This window comes from Grammomys surdaster, unplaced genomic scaffold, assembly GCF_004785775.1.
Source record: "Grammomys surdaster isolate TR1022 unplaced genomic scaffold, NIH_TR_1.0 197, whole genome shotgun sequence".
Taxonomy (NCBI): Eukaryota; Metazoa; Chordata; class Mammalia; order Rodentia; family Muridae; genus Grammomys; species Grammomys surdaster.
This window is the reverse complement of record NW_021604642.1, coordinates 2,486,279-2,505,879: the sequence shown is the minus strand read 5'-3', so window position 1 is coordinate 2,505,879 and position 19,601 is coordinate 2,486,279. Positions and strand designations below refer to the sequence as shown.

Here is a 19,601-nt window from a genome sequence, read left to right as displayed (position 1 = left end):
AGATACAACAGATTATATTTCACCCTGAACTTCCTCTTTTTACTTCTTCTCAAAACTGTAACAAAATAAAGAGATAACTAGATATTTAATGGGTGCTCTGAGACAGCATAATCTTACTCTCTTATTCACCACTATATCCCTAGTCTCCATGGCAGTACTGGCCACAGTAGGCGATAAGTAAATCTTTGTTGAGTTAAATTGAATTGCCTTTACATTGTCCAAGGTCTAGTATTTGATGTAAGTAAGCCTCATAAGGATCCTCTGGCTGACAAAAAAAAAAAAATCAGCTTGAAACTTCTGGGGGACTCCCCCGGTAAACTGTGTATCTTTTCAGATCCTCGAGAACCTTTAGGAAAATTCTGTGGTGCTGATTAGAGAAACAGATTCCAGATTAAATAAATGGTTTGGGCTGTGTTAGAAAATAATTTTCCTTCACCATCCTAAAGCCCGATTAGAAAACTTTCCTTAATAGGCAAGGCAAGCTAAAAGCATTAGTACCTTACGGCAGCACTATTCTCCCAACTTTGATACCATCATCCCTCATAAATTGTCCCATTTGCCATCACAGTTCCCACAGTACCTCAATCTATTCTGCAATGTAAGTCTTCCAAAGGCTTCTAAGGAACGTGGGAATATAGCTGCATTAAATCCCACTCAGCACGGCTTCACATCTACTAAAAGCAGTCCCAAATCATACACCAGTAAACTGATCCATTTCCTCTAGGGGTCTAAAACATCTCCGTATGCTCAATGGCACAGAGCATAATCACAGGTGAACTTCTGACTAAAAACATATATTACATCACACACCCCTGCCGTGTATCATAACACTACACCCACCTCCACAGAGACTCTCTTATCACGGTTATTCTGGGCAGAACTGAGAGGCATCAGATTGACACCTCTTCCCCCTACAAAAAAATTCAACAGTTCACAATTAAACAGGCCACTGTGGTTCAAGTTGTCTATCCATGAGAGATGCATTAGTTTTGTTTTTTTCCTATTGTGTACTCTACTAGAGTCAAGATGTATTTTGCTTAATTTCGACAGAATCACTAAATACCTAGCAATGGTAATCAGAAAACGGAATGCTAAACCCACAAGGGACCCTCATGGTCACTGAGTAGAGCTCTAACTCTATGAATGAGAAAATTCATACTCAAAAGTCAACGATTTGCTCAAGATCACACAGACAGCTAGTAGCAGGCTTGGAAGCAACCTATTCTCAAAGCGGCTAAATCATAAACTGAAAAGGTGCCCGAAGGAAGGTGACCTTAGTGTAAACATGTAAAAAAGTCTTTAAATGTATATGGAAAAAAACAGTAACTCTCAAAACAAAATAAAAGTATAGACTGTGAGAACAAAATTTTCTTTTAAAGTATTAAGACTACAATATCAAATTACACAAATTATACCACAATCATCTTACCAACTTCATGTACATTTTTGATACTGAATGCATCTGTGATGGCCAGTGTTCACTGTCAACTTGACGGAATCTAGAATCACTGGGAAATGGACTTCTAGCATGCCTGTGATGAGTTATCTTGATTCCATTAACTGATTCAGAAAGATTCATCTTAATTGTAGGCAGAAGCATCCATGGGCAGGGGATCCAGGACTGGATAGCTGGAGAAAGAAACTGAACAGCAGCAAGCATTCATCGATCTCTGTTTCTGACAATGAATGCAATGTGACCTGCTGCTTCAAGTTCCTGATGTCTTGACTTCTCCACGATGATGGATTGTACCAAAGAAGGAACTCATTCTCCCTTAAGCTAATTTGATCAACATATTTTATCACAACAACATGAAAGGATTAACACAGCATCTTTGATTTTTCTTTATTTTTTCTTTTTTTGTTGTTTTGTTTGGTTTGGTTTTTGTTTTTCGAGACAGGGTTTCTCCATGTAGTCCTGGCTGTCCTGGAACTCGCTCTGTAGACCAGGCTGGCCTCGAACTCAGAAATCTGCCTGCCTCTGCCTCCCAAGTGCTGGGATTAAAGGCGTGCGCCACCACTGCCAGGCAAATTTTTTGTTTTTTTCTTTTTTTGTAACCTCAAATTATGCACAGCCAAGGATGACCTTCTGCTCTTTATATACTGCCTCCACCTCACATACTGCGATGACGTATTCGTACCACCATCCCAGGCTAGACTCATTCATTTATGAATGTCTTTCTAAGACAGGGACTCATGGATCACAGGCTAGCTTCAAACTCACTATGTAGCTGAGGATGACCTTGAACTCCTGATCCTCTTGCCACCAATTTCTGAGTGTTGGATGACAGGCTTAAGCAACCGTATCTAACTATTTTTGATCCTTTAAAGCATGACTTTCATTAATCCAAAGCGACATATGCATGATGGTTATGTGTGCTTGCTGGCATCTGCTTTATACACATATGGTACTAGTCCTAGTTTTGAAACACTAAGTTTTGTTTTATTTTTGTTTAAATACTGTCATGTACACTAAATTCTTGGTGAATTCTTTGTCCATATGAATTCCACAATTAGTCTAATCATTCTTTCTGAAATTTTTAAACTATAGTACATAATGGAATTTTAGAAGTAAAAGCGACATAGCTATAGAGAAGCCCTACTCCTTCCCCATTTTTATTGACACAAAACTGCATCATACCCAAGTATCTGGATGCTTTGTCTAGGACCTTTTGCCACTATGCTGCAATCCTTCTTCTGCTAAATCAGTTTCTAGTCTTTGAATACCTTTCTCCCTGAAGAAGGTCATGCTCCATTTCCCTAGCAAATAAGAGGCCAAGACTTTCGGCTAATAAATCTAGACTACAGTCCATTCAATCCAGCCTACAAAGAACATTTGATTGTGCTGGAGACATAGCTCAGTGGCACAGCAATTCTCTAGCATATGTGAGGCCCTAGGTTCAATTTGTAACCCTGAAAATAAAAGAGAAAAACGCATTTTCTTTAGTTAAAGACAGTATATGTGGGTGTTATGGCACATACCTATAATCTCAGAATTTTAGAAGATTGCTACAAGTTCAAGGCCAGCATGGGTTATATAGTAAGACTCTGCACACCAAAATAGAAAACAAAAACACCAGGAAAATGAACATTTGAAAATAATTAACTAAGGGTATAATAAGGTCTTTTGAATGTGGAGAGATTGTTACATTTACCCCTAGATGCTCCACCCCTATTAACCCACTTCTAGCCACTTCATCCTTCTTTCTTCTATCCTTTGAGCCTGGGATCCTTGAATCCACACCAGCCATAATTTATAGCACACCAAAATAAAATTATTTACTAGTTATTTGAGATGTGACATTCCAGCCTACCAATAATTCCATTTGCTGCACTGCCAGTGAAAGTCCACTTGATTGAAATGGCTTCACTAATGGCCTGCAAACTGCAGCTGGTAAAACAAGCCCTGCTTACTATTTTTATATGTCACCCTCCCCCAGCAGCACTAAAAATTGTTTTCATATTTCTAGGGAAGTTCTCTTTTGATATTTTTTTAGACACAGGATCTCCGGATTGCAGCCCAGGATGTCCTGCAATCCACCGTGTCCCAGGTTTGCTCTGAACTCTCCATTTTCCTGCCCGTACCTCCTGAGTGCCAGGTTAGAGGCACATGCCACCACTACCTACATTTGCAATGCCTGAGAACATTCTAAGGAATAAAGCACCATGACATGTGAAAAGGGGTTGAAAATCACATCTCAATGTTAATGAGGCTTCCCAGAATGCTTGGTTCACTGAGTCTTGCTCTACAGCAGCTTTCATATAACAGCAAAGTAGACTGGGAGTGAATTCTGTGGTCTTGAAGCCTAAACTATGCATAATATAATACTTTACACACAAGGTTTATTGATCCTGAGCTATATATAAGAAATATAGACAGGGACGGTGATGCAGGTCTATTATTCCAGCACTTAGGAGGCTGAGGTGGGAGAATTTTGAGCCTAAACCCTGCCAGAGCTACACAGATCATCTCTAAAATTGGATGTGGTTGCTCATTCCTGTATACCCAGCACTTAGGAAACCGAAACAGGAAGATTATAAAGTTTAAAGTCAGCCTGGGCTACTTAGCATGTTCCAGGCAAGCCTGGGCTACAGAACAAGATCCTGTCTTGAAAGAAACAAAAAAGAAAGAGAGGAAAGGAGGGAGGGAGGGAGGGAGGGAGGGAGGGAGGGAGGGAGGGAGGGAGGGATGGAGGGACGGAGGGGGGAGGGACGGACGGACAGACAGACGGACGGATGGACTGGAGCGATGGCTCAGTGATTAAGAACACTGACTGCTCTTCCAGAGGTCCTGAGTTCAATTCCCAGCAACCACATGGTGGCTCACAACCATCTATAATGGGATCTGATGCCCTCTTCTAGTGTGTCTGCATGTTAAATATCACAAATACATTGGAGTTTGGTGACACGCCCTATAATCACAGCCCTTGAGACCCTAATGAATCAAGATAATGAAGTCAAGGCCAGCTTGAGATACATAGAGGATTCAAAGAAAACCTGAGCTAAGTCACATACTGAGACCCTGTCTAAAAATAAATAAAAAAAAAAACAATCACAACCATTTGTGTGAGGGTGCTAACTCCTTACTCTTGATAATCTCTCAGTGAATCTTCCTAAAAGACAGCTAAAACTACACTCCCACCGAGCAAAAACTTTCTTTTGGCATAGACTGTGTATAAAGTATAACATCTAAAAAGAATTTGTAATTAAGGAATCACTGGTATACAAGATGAGCTTAATAAATCAAAGTGCTGTTAATTCTGGCAAACTCCAATGCTATTTCTTCCTTTGCTTCCTGTCTTCCACCAAGAAATGACCTCTCTCTCTCTCTAATGGAACATCTGGTCATGTCCACCACCCATCTCTAAAGCTCTGAACTTTAATACCTTATGAAGCAGTAATTTCTCCTGTCCACATTTCCCCTACTAGTCTTGGGACTTCTTGAGGTCAATATCCATCCATGACTCACTCTGTGTACACAACTGCCATTCGAACAAAGATCAGAACATAGTATATGCACAGGTATTCACTGAATGAATGGCATGTGGTCCGTGAGCTATATATAGTCTACATTAAGTGTCTCAGGTTTCTGGGGGCTATAAGCAATGAGCCATATTATTTACACTGAACAATGCCTAGAGCAAATATTCAGTAACATCAAAAAGACTAAAACTGTCAACATGAAAAACATAAAAATAAGCCGGGCAGTGGTGGCGCACGCCTTTAATCCCAGCACTTGGGAGGCAGAGGTAGGCAGATTTCTGAGTTCGAGGCCAGCCTGGTCTACAGAGTGAGTTCCAGGACAGCTAGGACTACACAAAGAAACCCTGTCTCGAAAACAAACAAACAAACAAACAAAACAAAACAAAACAAAAGATAAATTAAAAAATTTTAAAAATTAAAAAAGAAAAGAAAAACATAAAAATAAAAAAGGAAGAGTCAACAGATTACAACAGTAGGAAGGCTTGTCTAGTATGCATAATGAACACTCAGCACATATATGCATGCACACATTCCAACACACACGCACACACATACACAGAAGAGTGCACGCAAAGAGAGAGAGATACAAAGAGAAAAAGAGAATACCAGTAAAGGCTCACAGAAAAGCAGGCAAAACTGTTGTAATCTGTCACAGTTATGGTGCTTTATTTTCTATTAGTTTAAGTTACCATTGTCATATGCTCAAAAAATTATAAATACATCACATTTGGTGGGTATCAAGCACCCATCAAAGGAGAAAGGCTGGCTCCCTTTGGAACATCAATTACCTCTGAGCAGTGACTTAAATGAACCTAATTATTTGTCCTAGGGTTGCTTTCTGATGCTGTGATAAAAACATTGGCCAGAGCAACTTGAAGAGGAAACACTTTATTTCTGCCTACAACTCCCAGGTCACAATTCACCACTGATGGCAGGAACTCAAGACAGAAACCTGCAGGCAGGCACTGAAGCAAAGGATAATGAAGGCTGCTTTATTTTTCACCCCACCAGTACCAACTGCCCAGAAGTGGCACTTAGGCTGGGACCTCCTATATATCAATCAAGAAAATTTTGCCAAAGACCTTAGACCTGGCTACAGACAATCTGATGGAGGCAATCCTCCAAATTGGTTTTCCCTCTTCCCACACAATTCTTGCTGTGTCAAGTTGACATAAAAAAGAAAGGAAGGAAGGAAGGAAGGAAGGGAGGGAGGGAGGGAGGGAGGGAGGGAGGGAGGGAGAGAGAGAGAGAGAGAGAGAGAGAGAGAGAGAGAGAGAGAAAGGAATGAAAGAAGGAAAGAAAAAACTAACCAGCACAGTGTTCAAACAGGACCACATTTAATACACTAATGGGCATACGTGGTTATTGCTTAGAGCCTTATCCAGAGCTCTATGCAAAAGCACAATGGGATAAAGTATTGACATCAAGTTTCAGCTGGGTTAACAACTTCAAGGGAAATTATAGCTGAGTTTTGCAGCTCAGTGTACCATGTCTCGAGTTTTGAAGGAATGCTAGCCATTTGATTTGATACCCAAATTAGTCATCAATCATTGTCCTGCCTTTTCTTGCCAGGTTCCAGACCATAAGATGGAACCGCGTGAATACAAATCTCACTGGTGAATTGTGCCCAGATGAGTGACCTTTTCCAGCAAGATAACAAGGAAAAAAGGCTGTTTCCAACTACTATTACTTACATATCTCCTTTCTGAACCTTACTGAAATTATACATTCATCAACAGATGTATTAGTAACCAAAAGCTATATGACCAACAATACACTTGTTTTTGACATTTCCATTTTACAAAATCCTTTTAGAATTAATTCTCTTGAGCCTCACAACTACCCTGTGAGGTGGATATAATTACCACCATTAATATGGCATTTTGAAAAAATTCCAGTACTGTGGATGGAATACATGGCCTTGCATGGGCAAAAACATTCTACCACTGAGCTACATGCCCAGCCCACCACCAATTTCATATTGTACAAATCTATTATTGTACCTAATATTTATATACAATATCTTTATGGTAATATAGCTATCACTGTTTACCAAATTGGGACAGTTTAACATTTCTCTCTCAAAGATTCTTTTTCTTAATTTTTGAATTACACCTCATGGTTGACATGGTCTGTGCCAGATCTCAAAATAGGGAAGCCATGACTGGAATCCAGGTCTTTAAATCCGATTCCAGTGTGATAATTTCTTCTTTCCTTCACTCAGGAGGAGCACACCTGTGTTTTGCACCCACCCTACCTACTCTGAAAAGAAGTCACCGAGCTGTCACAGTGTGAAGAAGCAGAATATGGGGGACAAATACTACTGAGGTAAAATTTGTAGGAAAGAAAGATTCTATCTCTGCCCCTAGCTACTCAAGTGTTTAGAACCTGTGGGGCTTAAAGAAAAGCAACAAGGCAAGGGTTAGTTGTGGGGGTTTTAATACTTCCCCATCCTATTTTGAGCTACATTGATCATGAAATTAAAAAAAAATCACCACAAATATCAAAGAGTCCCCTATCCTAGAAGAGCTTTCAGACCTGCAGCCCATGTGCAAAGGTTTGAGCCTGATTGCTAACTCTTTCCACTCAGAAAAAGAAGAAAACTTGCCTCTTCATTTACAAAACCCTTACTCTTCCAGCATGCTTGTAAAACATCACTTGAGAAGTGAAGACACAAAGATCAGCAGTTCAAGGCTAGCCCAACCTTCACATTAAGAACTTGTCTCCAAAACTAAGACCTGTATATGTAGCTAGCATATGCAGAGACCTGAATTGAGTTCCCCATCATTATGGGAGGGGGTGCATTTTGCCTCTCCCAAAACTGTTTTATTGAACTGAATGTTTTCTTACACAACTTAATCACCTGGAGATGACTTAGCTGACCATTTAAAGCATAATTTCACCTTGCCATACATGTCACAAAACCACCTCCTAACTAGCACGTTCATAATGAGCTCTCTTGGCTGGCGAATACTACGAGCAGTTTGCAATAAGAAGGAATCCACTACCCAAACAGTTGCCCCTCTACTTTCAGAGTTCCCAAGCTTCTATTTCTGTGGCACAACCTCCATATCCTCAACCTCTCAATGAACTCTATTAAGAGGAGACACACCCAAAAGCCTAGCCTACAAGTCTGCAAGGATCAGCATTTTAAATATTCCATCTTCAAGGTACTAACTTAAGTGCACTCTTGACTAGGTGACAAGACAACAAAGCATTAAATGATCCAACTCAACTGAAGAACTCGAAGGAACTTGAACAGTTTAAGGATTCTGACCAGAAGTGGCCAGACAGCAGCAAATTAGACAACCACAAACTAGAACTGCTCCATGAGACGTACTGGCATGCAGCAGGTCTCGAAACACCAAAGGTTCTAAGTCTCCCTCCACTCTTGCTTGGCTGTACCAGACTGGCACAAGGGACCACACAACCTAGACATGGGATGAGGTGAGGGTAAATCCACTCAAAACAAAGTTCAAAACAGAGAGAGGCTCCTTCGCAGTGACTTTACCTTTCACAATTATTTTTCATTTCAGCCAAGGAGAAAAAAATTAACCCTCACTCTACTTAACCATTACCCTCCATTCTTCTGGGTATATATTTTGGCACAGGGGGTTGGCTTGCTTATATGCTCATTGGGGATGGTCACTATTCTTTTTCTTTGAGCCTCCTGACAACTAGCAGAAATTAAAAAAAATACACACAGAAGGGGAAAAACAGTCCCACAAGTGAGGAAGCTCTGACCACAGAAATAGCGAGGCTAGGTAATGTCCTTTCTGGGCAGCAGCCCACACCCTAGGCCCTGTATTTTATACCCAGGGGATCTGGGCCCCCTGGACCATGAACTAGACAGGTCTTTGTTCCACGCTGAAGCAGAATTCAGTGGTATGTGAAGCCAACCAACGATCCTTAGAAAATGATTTTAGAAGGGTAAATTTTTTACTGCCCCACACTTTTCTTCAATAACCAGAGTCCAGGACAAAAATCATTATACTGGAGCTCTTGGCCTTAAATTCCCAATTCTTTAGGGGGTGTTGGGGTAATTCCTTGGTAAGCATGGAAGTCAGCTTGTACTGCACAGGGGTGTTGTCCATGTCTGACAGGTTGGGCAGACTGTCGTTTCAATAAGTACCTGCTAAGAGTAACTCCAAAGCTAGAGGGTCTCTGTCCCAGTTACAGATTAAGTCTTACAAGGTCAGGGCCACTAAAGGGAAAGGCCCAGAGTTCTACTTGTCTTTACCACTTTCCACTTTTAGACACCTCTCTCAAATGTTCAGAAACCCACCAGACTCAGAGATCTGGGTTGAGAGTCACTGTAGATCTCCCACCACCACCACTACCAACCCCCCATCGGTTCCCCGCTGTGGTATGGAAAGGTTTAAAGGCCAGAACCACCTACTCAGACAAACAGCTCATGGAAGCCTTCCACTTACTTCGCATAGCGCTGATAAGCGCGCTGCCGTCTTTGATTACGTCTTTGATGAATTTATTGGTCCTCTCCAGCTCCTGTTCATAACACTTGAGCCTCTCGCGGAAATCGGGGCTGTCGAGGTAGCAGTCGCTGAACTCCAACGGGGGATGCCCCATGATTACGATAGCGGAGGGGCTAGGGATTAGAGACAAAGAGCGAGAGCATCAGTGGCATAACTAGCAGAATAGACCCAGTGCCTTGTGTTCAGGATCCACTTTTAGGCGGCTCTTAACCCCACTCCCTTGGAGGACAGGTACCTGTTCCAATGAAACTCTTGGGAGCGCCCGCTGGTGTGTAGCTGGAGCGCGTAGTCCGGTGGTGGCTGCGGGTGACCAGGAGTGCTTACCAAAGCCTTCTGACGCCGACAGGGTGCAGCCTAGGGAGCAGCACGCCCCCTGGTCATCGTCTCCCCAAAGCACAGCGCCGTGTCCCGGGCGTCCCAGGGTGGAGGCGGGGAGAGAGCGGGCGCGGGGGCCGCCTCTTTGCGCTCCCAAGCCAGTCGAGGCTTCCTTCCCCGGCTCCCCAAGAGAGGCAGGCTGTGCCTCCCCTCCCCCTTCTTAAAGCCAATGCCACCGCTTCACGCTGGGCGAGCCCTAACTCCGAGACCGAACGAGAGCACAGGCTCCCTTCAGATGTCTTCCCCGGGTCTTCGGGGCTCGTCGCCCACAACTCGGCAGCTGCAGAGACCGCCTACTGGTTCCTGGGAGCCCTCGTGATGTGGGGTTTGGCACTTAGAGAGTTAAGCCCAGCGGCAAGGAAACGTAGCTTTCCTCCAACAACACGACAGCAGGCAGCGGGAAGAGGAGGGCGACAGCGCTACACACAATAGCTGTGGTAGCCCGGCGCTTCCCTACGGAAACTGGGGAGCAGTCAGCGCCCTAGGACTCCATCTGGAAAGCGTGGCGGCCTGGGATATGTAGTCTTTCGGATCGCTCGTCCCATGACTCCACCCTGCGGTCTCCCACCAACCTTCCAGGGTGGCCACTCTCCTAGTTGTACTTCCCTAAGCCTGCCCCAGGCACAACAATCCTAGAGGGGCAGGTGTACCGCCCCGGCCCCCGAGGGTGCGTGCAAAGTTTCCATAAATGTAGCAAAACTCAAAAGGATAGGTGATGGAAGGCTGTCTCTCACCAGTATTTGTTTTGGTTGGACTGTCTTTTTTTTTTCTTTCCTCCTTCACCCTTCCTCTAACCCACCAACTCTTTTCCTCCTTTTCCTGTGTCTCCTAGTACAAGACCCTAATTCTCATGGGGTTTGGTGCCTACTCTAGGATCTCTGCTAGACCCAGAATCCCCGCCCTGCTGAAGAAACAGAGGCTAGATTTGAACATCTTCCTGAGTAGGGCCTCAGAGAATGGTTTCTGTGACCCAAAAATCAACACATAGGCTCATAACTAAAGCATGTGATTTGCTGTCTGTTAATGGAGAACCTAAAATGAAGTTGCGATAAATTGTCTTTCTCTTTATCCAAAAGGCCTTTTGTCCATTGTCTATTGTAGGGGAACCTGGACTCCTTATAAAGACAGCTCTCAAATTAAGAGTGGCGGCAGTTAGGCAAACTGTAAAATAGCATGCATGCACTTGGGCAAAAGAGATCCATTTTGATTTCACAATAGTGTTTACATTAAATTATATCAGTAAAGCCGGAAGAAAAAAATGGGAAATACAGTAATAATAGCTGACCTACCTGTGTTGATGTCTGGTTTCTTCTCTAACAGATTACCACCAACTTGGTGGCTCAAATTAACACAAATACATTATTTTAAGTTGTGGGAGTGAGAGTTGGAAATGACCACCACTAAGCTAAAGTCAAGATGTCAGAATGGCTATGTTCTTCTGGACTCCAAGTAAAAATACATTCCCTCGCTTTCTTTAGCTTCTAAAAGCTGCCTTCAAACCTTTTGTCAGTCTTTGAAGTCAACAATGGTTTTCCAGGTCCTTTCTCATGCCACTTTAATGTTAACCTGACTATCTTGCCTTCCCTGTTCCTTTCCATGACTCTTAAAATTATATTAAATTCATAGGATAAGCCAGGATCATCACTTTATCACATGATTCTTAATTTAACCACATCTACATAGTCCTTGTTGTCATTTAAGACAACATATCCACAGATTCTAAGGATTTACATATCCTCAAAGGCCATTTGTTTACCTTCCAATAAATTGATGTATAATCCTATAAACCATCGTACACGTGACTGGAGGTGATAATGTACCCCTTTAATCCCAGAATTCAAGAGCCAGAGACAGGCTGATATTTGAGTTTAAGATCAGACTGTTCTACAGATCAAGCTCCAGTCCAGCCAGGGGAGACACAAAATTAAAACAACATTGACAAGGAAACACCTCACAAGTCTTCAAAACAGCCTCAAATTGTTGGGATTGTTATACCTGTTTAAGGTTAGAGAAATTAAGTCAAAGAGAAGTTGATTCGCCCCAGGACACATAGCTAATTAAGTGGCAAAGCTAGATTCCCCTTGCCTGGCTGGTTTTCTAGAAATGATGTTCACAATCACTAACATATCACAGATATGGGAATCCAGGGAGAGATCTTCCTTTAAAAACGAAGGAATGGTCAAATCCCAGAGAAATAGATCTGGGACAGCAACCACCCCAAAGGGTGGTGGGAAGACCACAGGGAGGAATCATGGGATCTACAAGATGAAAGAATATATCTCCCAGGCTGCCACACTTTCCAACTGGAGTCCTAGAGCACTGAATGCTCCCCAGTTTTTCTGTTTCTTTGTTTTGCAGTGCCAGAGTCTTGCTAATGCAAGACAAGAGTTCAATGAACTGATCTAGATCCCCAGCCCTGTTATCAACTTTTTATTATTTCAAAGGTTAACAAATGCTGGAGATGTAACTTGGTTTGTAGATCACACACTTCAAATGACCGAGACTCTGGTTTATTAGGTGTTTTTCTTTTGCTGGATTTTTAAAGAGATTTAATGTCACTATATAGCTCAGATGGCCTCAAACTCATGATAATTTTTCTGCCTCTGTGTCCCTAGTTCTGTGATTATAGCTATGTGCCACCATGCTGAGTCTGATCTCCAGTACTGCAAAGCAAAGATAGAAATTATAAAGGTTATCTTTTCTAAGAAAATGCCCAAAGTAGACTTTAAATTCTCTGTGGGTACATTCAAAGCAAAACAAAATACAAATTCTCACGTAATGCTGAAAATTTTTACATCGTTCTACCATTTGATTTTAATTTGACATTGTATATTACATATTCCTCAAAGAATTTGTCTGCCCATAATATGTTTTTATACTTAAAAGTCTGCAATTGATTACCATGTTGAATTCCTTCTCAACAAAAATATCACCAAAAATAGAAATTAAATTATTTCCTTGTGATAGCTATAGGCTCCGATATATAAGCTCTTGATTTGAGTTATAATTGCAATTATGCATGTACATTTCATGTGTGTGTGTCTGTGTGTGTGTGTGTCATCACCACCACCACCACCACTGCTACTTCTATATTACTTCTACTGTACTACTACACAAAATGATTGGGCATGTAACTTCTGTAAGAAAGATAGATAAAGTGTAGGCTAAAGGACCTTGAGTTAAACAAGGTTCCTTTAAAAGAGAAGCAAAACAAACAAAGATTTATCAGGGTCCATTTTTTTAACCTCAATATTTAAAATACTGGTTAGTCTGTTTAACCCTAAGACTTTTACACATGGGCAATTTGTAAACTCATGACCTTTGAAGGCCATGCTTTCCTTTTGAGAGGTTTACGAAGGGAGGTAGGAAAGAAATCAGGAGAGAAGCTCTTAGGGAAGTCACCTCTGAAGGAATTTGAGGACTTGGAAATCGGTTCCCTTTCAGCTATAGTGATGCCACAGTCCTTGAAAGGTGTACTTTGCTATGGAATGAATGAATATGTGCAGCTCTCAAAATCCATATTGTTAGGCACTAGGCATGCATTGTCGGGGACAATCACCTCTGTTTGTAAAATTAAAAGCTACTTCTTCTTTAATGATGAAACAGCCTCTAAAGTTGCTTTCTGTTGCTAATAGGGCCCACCAGAGAAACCAGTTTATAGCAATATAGGCTAAAAATCAAGTGTAGCTCCATCCTTATGTAGTTTTGACATCTTAGCACCTAATTTTGAGCAATTCTTCCTTCAAAAATTTACTAAGAAATTTTATGCACAAAGCCCTCAGTTTGATTCCCAGCAAAACACACACACACACACACACACCTTCTACTAAGGGCTTAAAGTGACTCATCAGTATTAGGAGCACATATTTCTCTTACAGAAGACCAGACTTTGATTCACAGTACCCACAAAGGACAATTCAATTCACAACTGTCTGAAATGATAATTCCAGGGGGATCTGATGCTTCTGGCTCCTTGGGCACCTGAACTCACGTGTAAATACACACACTCACACACACAATTACATATAATAAAATAAGTCCTTTTTAATTCTAAGGATTAAGTCATAGATAATATATGTGCACATAGCTAGTACACAAACATTCCTTAATATGAGTTATATCTAAGTACTCTTCCATGCTTCTTGTTCTGATGAATAGCACTAAAGGTGGAAACCCATCGGATTAGTCATAATGGTAGTCTTAGGAAAACATTCCTAAAGATTAAACACACACACACACACGCACAGAGAGAGAGAGAGAGAGACAGAGACAGAGACAGACAGAGAGACAGACAGAGAGACAGAGAGACAGACAGAGAGACAAACAGAGAGACCTGTTCATTGCCAATATGGGGCAATAAAAGCCATTCATTATTCTCAAAAAATTTACATTTTGACTGAAATAAAAACTCTAGTCTCAGAGTTTTATCACTGGTAGGGGCTTGCCTGCCATGTTCAAGGCTATGGGTTCAATTCCCAGCAGAGTTTGTGACTCTCCCCCCCCCCAACCTTGTTTGTGCTGGTTTAATATAGTCTCTCAACTTCCTGGATGTTCCTAGACTGTGAAGTCACTGTCCCCTCTGGGGTTAAAGAACCAGAACCTGAAACCCTGGAGTCATTCAAAGTATCAGACCACTCTCATGTGGAGTTGTAGGATGTCAGCAAGGCTTCATGCCCTTTGACCTGGTTTATCCAGCTGGGGCTTTGATGTTTATCAGTTTGTGTGTCCATCTGTGTGTCTGTCATTTATGCTGGAATTAGAACCAAACTATTTGACTTAATGAAGCAGTCATCTGGGTCAGGATCAGTCTCTTGCCATTGCACAATTGTTTGACAACTTGAAAGAAACAGAAACAAGGAAACCAGATGTTGAGCTTGCTATGGTGACATAAGAACACAAGCACACGTCTTTTTCGCTGTTGTTATTGTTAATTTTTATTTTATTTATTTTCTTTCTTTTTATTGAAGACATATTTTTTTCATATGATATATTCTGAACACAGATTCCAGTCCCTCATCTACTCCCACTTTCCCACCCACCGAAATCCATGCCTTCTTTCTCTCTCTTCAGAAAACAAACAGGCAAATAAAAAAACAAACAAACAAAACAGAATAGAACAAAACAGAGAAAAGGCAAGGAAAGCACATAAACATACAAACACACACACACACACACACAGAGGGGGGGGGGGAGGGGGGAGGGAGGGAGGGAGGGAGGGGGGGGAGGGAGGGAGGGAGGGAGGGAGGGAGGGGGGGAGGGCGGGACGGAGAGGGAATATAAATAATAAAAATGGGAGAGGAAACTACATTTGAGATGTAATACATGAGAGAAGAATAAAAAGAAAAAAACGCAAAGTCAGAAGCCATGATATACAAGCAAAAGAACAATGAAGTTTCAAAAAGAAAAAAAGCCCAGACTAAGCATTATGAGATAAACATCTCCCCAAATAACACTGAGTTCCTTTTTTTTTTTTTTCTGAGTTGACTATCTACTACTTGGCATGGGGCTTGCCTTTAAGCATGGTTTATATGAAATTCTGTTGGAGAAAACTAATCTTTTCTTTGATAGTGGTTATGAATTGAAGATAGTGTATAGGTTATGAAGAAGAATGGGGGCTTGTGTCCACTTCTCAGGGCTGGGACCCGATCTGGCAGACACACACCAGTGATAGCCTCTGTGAGTTTATATAGGTGTCAGTCCTGCTGTATCTAGGAAGTCTTGTTTCCTTGGTGACCTCCAACCCCACTGGCTCTTACATTCTTCTGCCTTCTCTTCTGCAGGGTTCCCTGAGACCTGAGGGGAGAGATTTGATGAGGACATCCCATTTAGGATTGAATGTCCCAAGATCTGTTACTCTCTACACATTGTCCAGCTGTAGGTCTCTATATTTTTTTCCATTTATCACAAGTGGAAGTTTTCCTGATGATGGCTAAACAAGACACTGATTATGGGTCTAGCAGAATGTCATTAGAAGTCAATATGTTGCTACATTTCATTTTTGCCTAGGTCAGTGGTTTATCTAATCTCAGGTTCCTGGATAGCAGAGCAGTATCAAGCATTGATTACATTTCATGGACTGGGCCTTAAATCCAATCAGATAGTGGTTGGTTACTCCTGCTGCAACCTTTGTGCCAATATTGTACCAACATATCATGTAAGCAGGTCGGCATTGTAGATTGAAGGGTTTATAGTTGATGTGTTTACGTTTCTCTTCTGGTAATTTGGTAATTCCATTTAGATATATTTCATATATATATATATATATATGTATATATATATATATATATATATATATATATATATATATACATATACATATACATATACATATACATATACATATACATATACATATACATATACATATACATATATATATGTATATTCTCTGCCCTGGCTGTCCTGGAACTCACTCAGAAATGTGCCTGACTCTGCCTCCCAAGTGCTGGGATTAAAGGCGTGCGCCACCACTGCCCGGCATGCATATATTCTTAATGTGTACATGTTAAGAACTTTCTACACTAATAGGTTTCTATATGACCTCTAAGATGGCCCTTAGTTTTAGCTTTCTCTCCCCATATTCCCTGTCTTATCTCCCTCTTTCCTCCTTCTCTCCATTTAACCCTCCTCTTTCAGCTTCCTCCTACTCCACCCCCACCTCTCTATAACTATCTTTTCTATTTCCCCTTCCTAAGTAAAGCCTCCCCTTTCCTCCTAGTCCTTACTCTACATCTAACCTTTATGGTTATATAGATTGCCCATCAAAGGAAAAAATGCTTCTAATTGCAGCACTCACTCAAGATATTGAAGCAGAAGGATCACAAGCTCCAGGCCAGCTGAATCTACCTAGATCATTTCTTTAAAACACACACAAACAATAAAACCAACCCCCTCCCCAGATGTTGTGGGGCTTTAGGAAAGAAACATTGCCTTTCCTAAGAAAGCCAAACCATGTTAACTTCCTATATCAGCTTCTGCTTCATTTCTCCATCTGGGACCATGGTTAGCTTTTTGATTGTTTACTCTTCTCTGTATATAAAAAGTTCATTTTTATTAAAAAAAAATGTGTGGGAATCTGAAATAAAAGACAATTTTCCAAACAAATTACATTTTTTCCGCTTCAGTAATAATATTAAGTATGGTTTAAAAGAATGTGTCCTGGACATATAAAATAATACTTTCTAGTCTCTACACTTTAAGAATCTAAAGGTCTGTGTCCTGGAATATTCAAGCCCTCCTTCACAAGCTAGTAAAGTAGCTAAGACTGCCATGTGGTCTGCATTGAGTTTATATATAACAAAACTGATGGGGAAACTTAGGTGATGAGGTAAAAAAGGCTGACAGAGACTAATGTCCTGTGTCAAGTACTTTAGGAAAAATGATCTAATTTTCTTTGTGCGACATTTTTATGAAGAAGGTCCTGTTGTCAATTTCTTTTTACATACAAGCACCTGAAATTAAGGACTTAAACTAGTTGACTTGGATTACCAGAGAACAACCCAGGCTTGACGACTCTGAAGCCATTTTTTTTTTTTGCAATTGTAATTCAGACTAACACATAAGCATCTAATCTCCAATCCCTCGTGTTTGGGGGATGGGCACACATGGAACATCAATATGGAAAAAAGTAGTTTTTGCTCACTTGCTGGTAACTGTAGCAAATGATTCAAATTTATCCAAGGTTGAGGATTAACAAAGCTGAAACACTGGATGACAGACTGCCTCCCATGACCACATGTTCAACTCTAGAATTTCCAGACCGAACAGAGCAGGGCCATAAAACACTGGGCCTAACTGCTTGCTGCCTCACCACACTGGAGCCTAGCCTTGCCCTTAGCTCCAGCCTGGCCTAAAGCCTTTACTACCATTGGCTCCATTCCCAGTCCAGTCTTGGCACTCGCCTGGTCCCTGCCCTGACTTGAGTTGGCCTAGTTTCTTTCCTTAGCTAAAGCCAAGACTTAAAAAGTTTTAGGAGCCTAGATCCAGCAAAATTTCCAAGGAAGGAAAAATCCTCTTCCAAAGTTTTCGCACATGCAAGTCTCCACTTATTCCCTTATCCACACTCCCTTCAGTGTTTCTAGGTGAAAAAAAAAAATAACTTTCACATGTGCCTATTTTATGAGGAGGCTGAGGCAGGAGGCTCACTTGGGCCCAGGAGTTCAAGATCAGCCTGAGAAGGATAGTAAGCCCCTGCATTTATAAACCCATGTTAATACTAATACATAGTCACCAAAACTTGGGAGGGAGTGGATTATTGTGTGTATGTTTGTTGCTTTATTCTTTTTGATTTGGGGGACTAAACCGAAGCCCTTGCACGTGCCAAGTAAGTACTCTATTTCTGAACTACACCTTAGAACATGTATATCACATGATCACAGATGCACACATGCACACATATGTGGAAGTCAGAGAATGACTTTGTGAAGTTGCTTCTTTCCTTCCACCTTTATCTGGGTTCCAGATGACAAGCATGTACAACAAGCACCTTTACCCACTAATTTTTAAAAAAAATTTTGGGTTCCTCATTTTAAAGTATACTCTCACTTCAGCAGAGCCATGTCAAAACTACTTATTGGGGGCTGGAGAGATGGCTCAGCAGTTAAGAACACTGACTGCTCTTCCAGAAGTCCTGAGTTCAATTCCCAGCAACCACATGGTGGCTCACAACCATCTGTAATGGGATCTGATGCCCTCTTCTGGTGTGTCTGAAGACAGCGACAGTGTACTCACAAATAAAATTAAATCTTTTCAAAAAGAAAACATACTTATTGGTAGACACCTGGATATTTTCTGTGTTCCATTTGATTCCCAGTTAGCAACAGTTTAGAGGGAGGGGAGGCTACATTGTTTCTAAGAAGTTTTATGGGTATAATAAAGGCACAGTTATATTACTTTTTACATTTTCTAAACTTTTCAACCTTGAAGCCCAATGTGCTACCCATTTTATGCTATTTCAGAAAGTAGAGCCAGTTGTAGTGGTATACATCCACAATTCCACTGGTAGAAAGGTTGAGACAGGAAGATTAGCGTTCTGAAGCTAGCTTGAACTACACAGTAAGACTCTCTCTCAAAGACGAGGAGAAGATGGAGAAGTGGAGAAGTACAGGGGAGACATACCTGTTGACTGACTACAGACTTTTGAACAGTTCCCCAAGGCTCCTGCTGAATAGCACAAACTATGTTTTCATGTTCTACTAATGGTCGTTGTACTTCATTTTGCATTTGGTGTTTGCTGGGATGTATACTCTAATGTTGTTTGAGATATGGGCTTGAACCTGAAAATATGAAGACTAATTAAATGGGAGGCTACTGGCCGGTGGCTGGAGCATACAATTCTAACCATGCCAGAGCAGGAAGCAGGAGGGGCACAAGTTACAAGCCAGTCTGGGCAATTTATGGAAAAGAGAGAGAGAGAGAGCAGGACAAGGGGAAATGGGGAGGGAAAGAAGAAAAGGGGAGAGGAGAGGAGACACACCACTGTGTGGACAGGGGATAGAGAAACCAATGTATTGACAGGAAACTTCTGGAGAAAGACTCAGAAAATCTGAATTTTTATTTAACTTGCTTTTTTTCTTGCATTGCTAGGAATGGAAGAAACCCAGAACTTTGTGCATGCCAAGCAAGTACTCTACCACTGAGCTACATCCTCAACTCCAAACCAATACATTTTCACTAAGTCCCACCAGTGATTTTAATAGAAGAATTCACAATACCAACATCCAAGTCCACTAACAACTTGTTGAGACATTACAG

At 41.4% G+C, this 19,601-nt stretch overlaps 1 protein-coding gene across 1 annotated transcript in view; it reads right to left on the bottom strand.

Annotated features, from left to right (window-relative positions):
- Ophn1 (oligophrenin 1) overlaps positions 1-10,352 on the bottom strand; it is a 309,606-nt gene extending 299,254 nt beyond the window's left edge. Inside the window, exons 1-2 of the mRNA XM_028770048.1 lie at positions 9,709-10,352; positions 9,414-9,586 (exon numbers count right to left, since the gene is read on the bottom strand). Of these exons, the coding sequence (XP_028625881.1) occupies positions 9,414-9,567 (154 nt within the window). The 5' untranslated portion in view covers positions 9,568-9,586; positions 9,709-10,352. The remainder of the gene's footprint in view (positions 1-9,413; positions 9,587-9,708) is intronic.
- Positions 10,353-19,601: the final 9,249 nt, after the last annotated feature.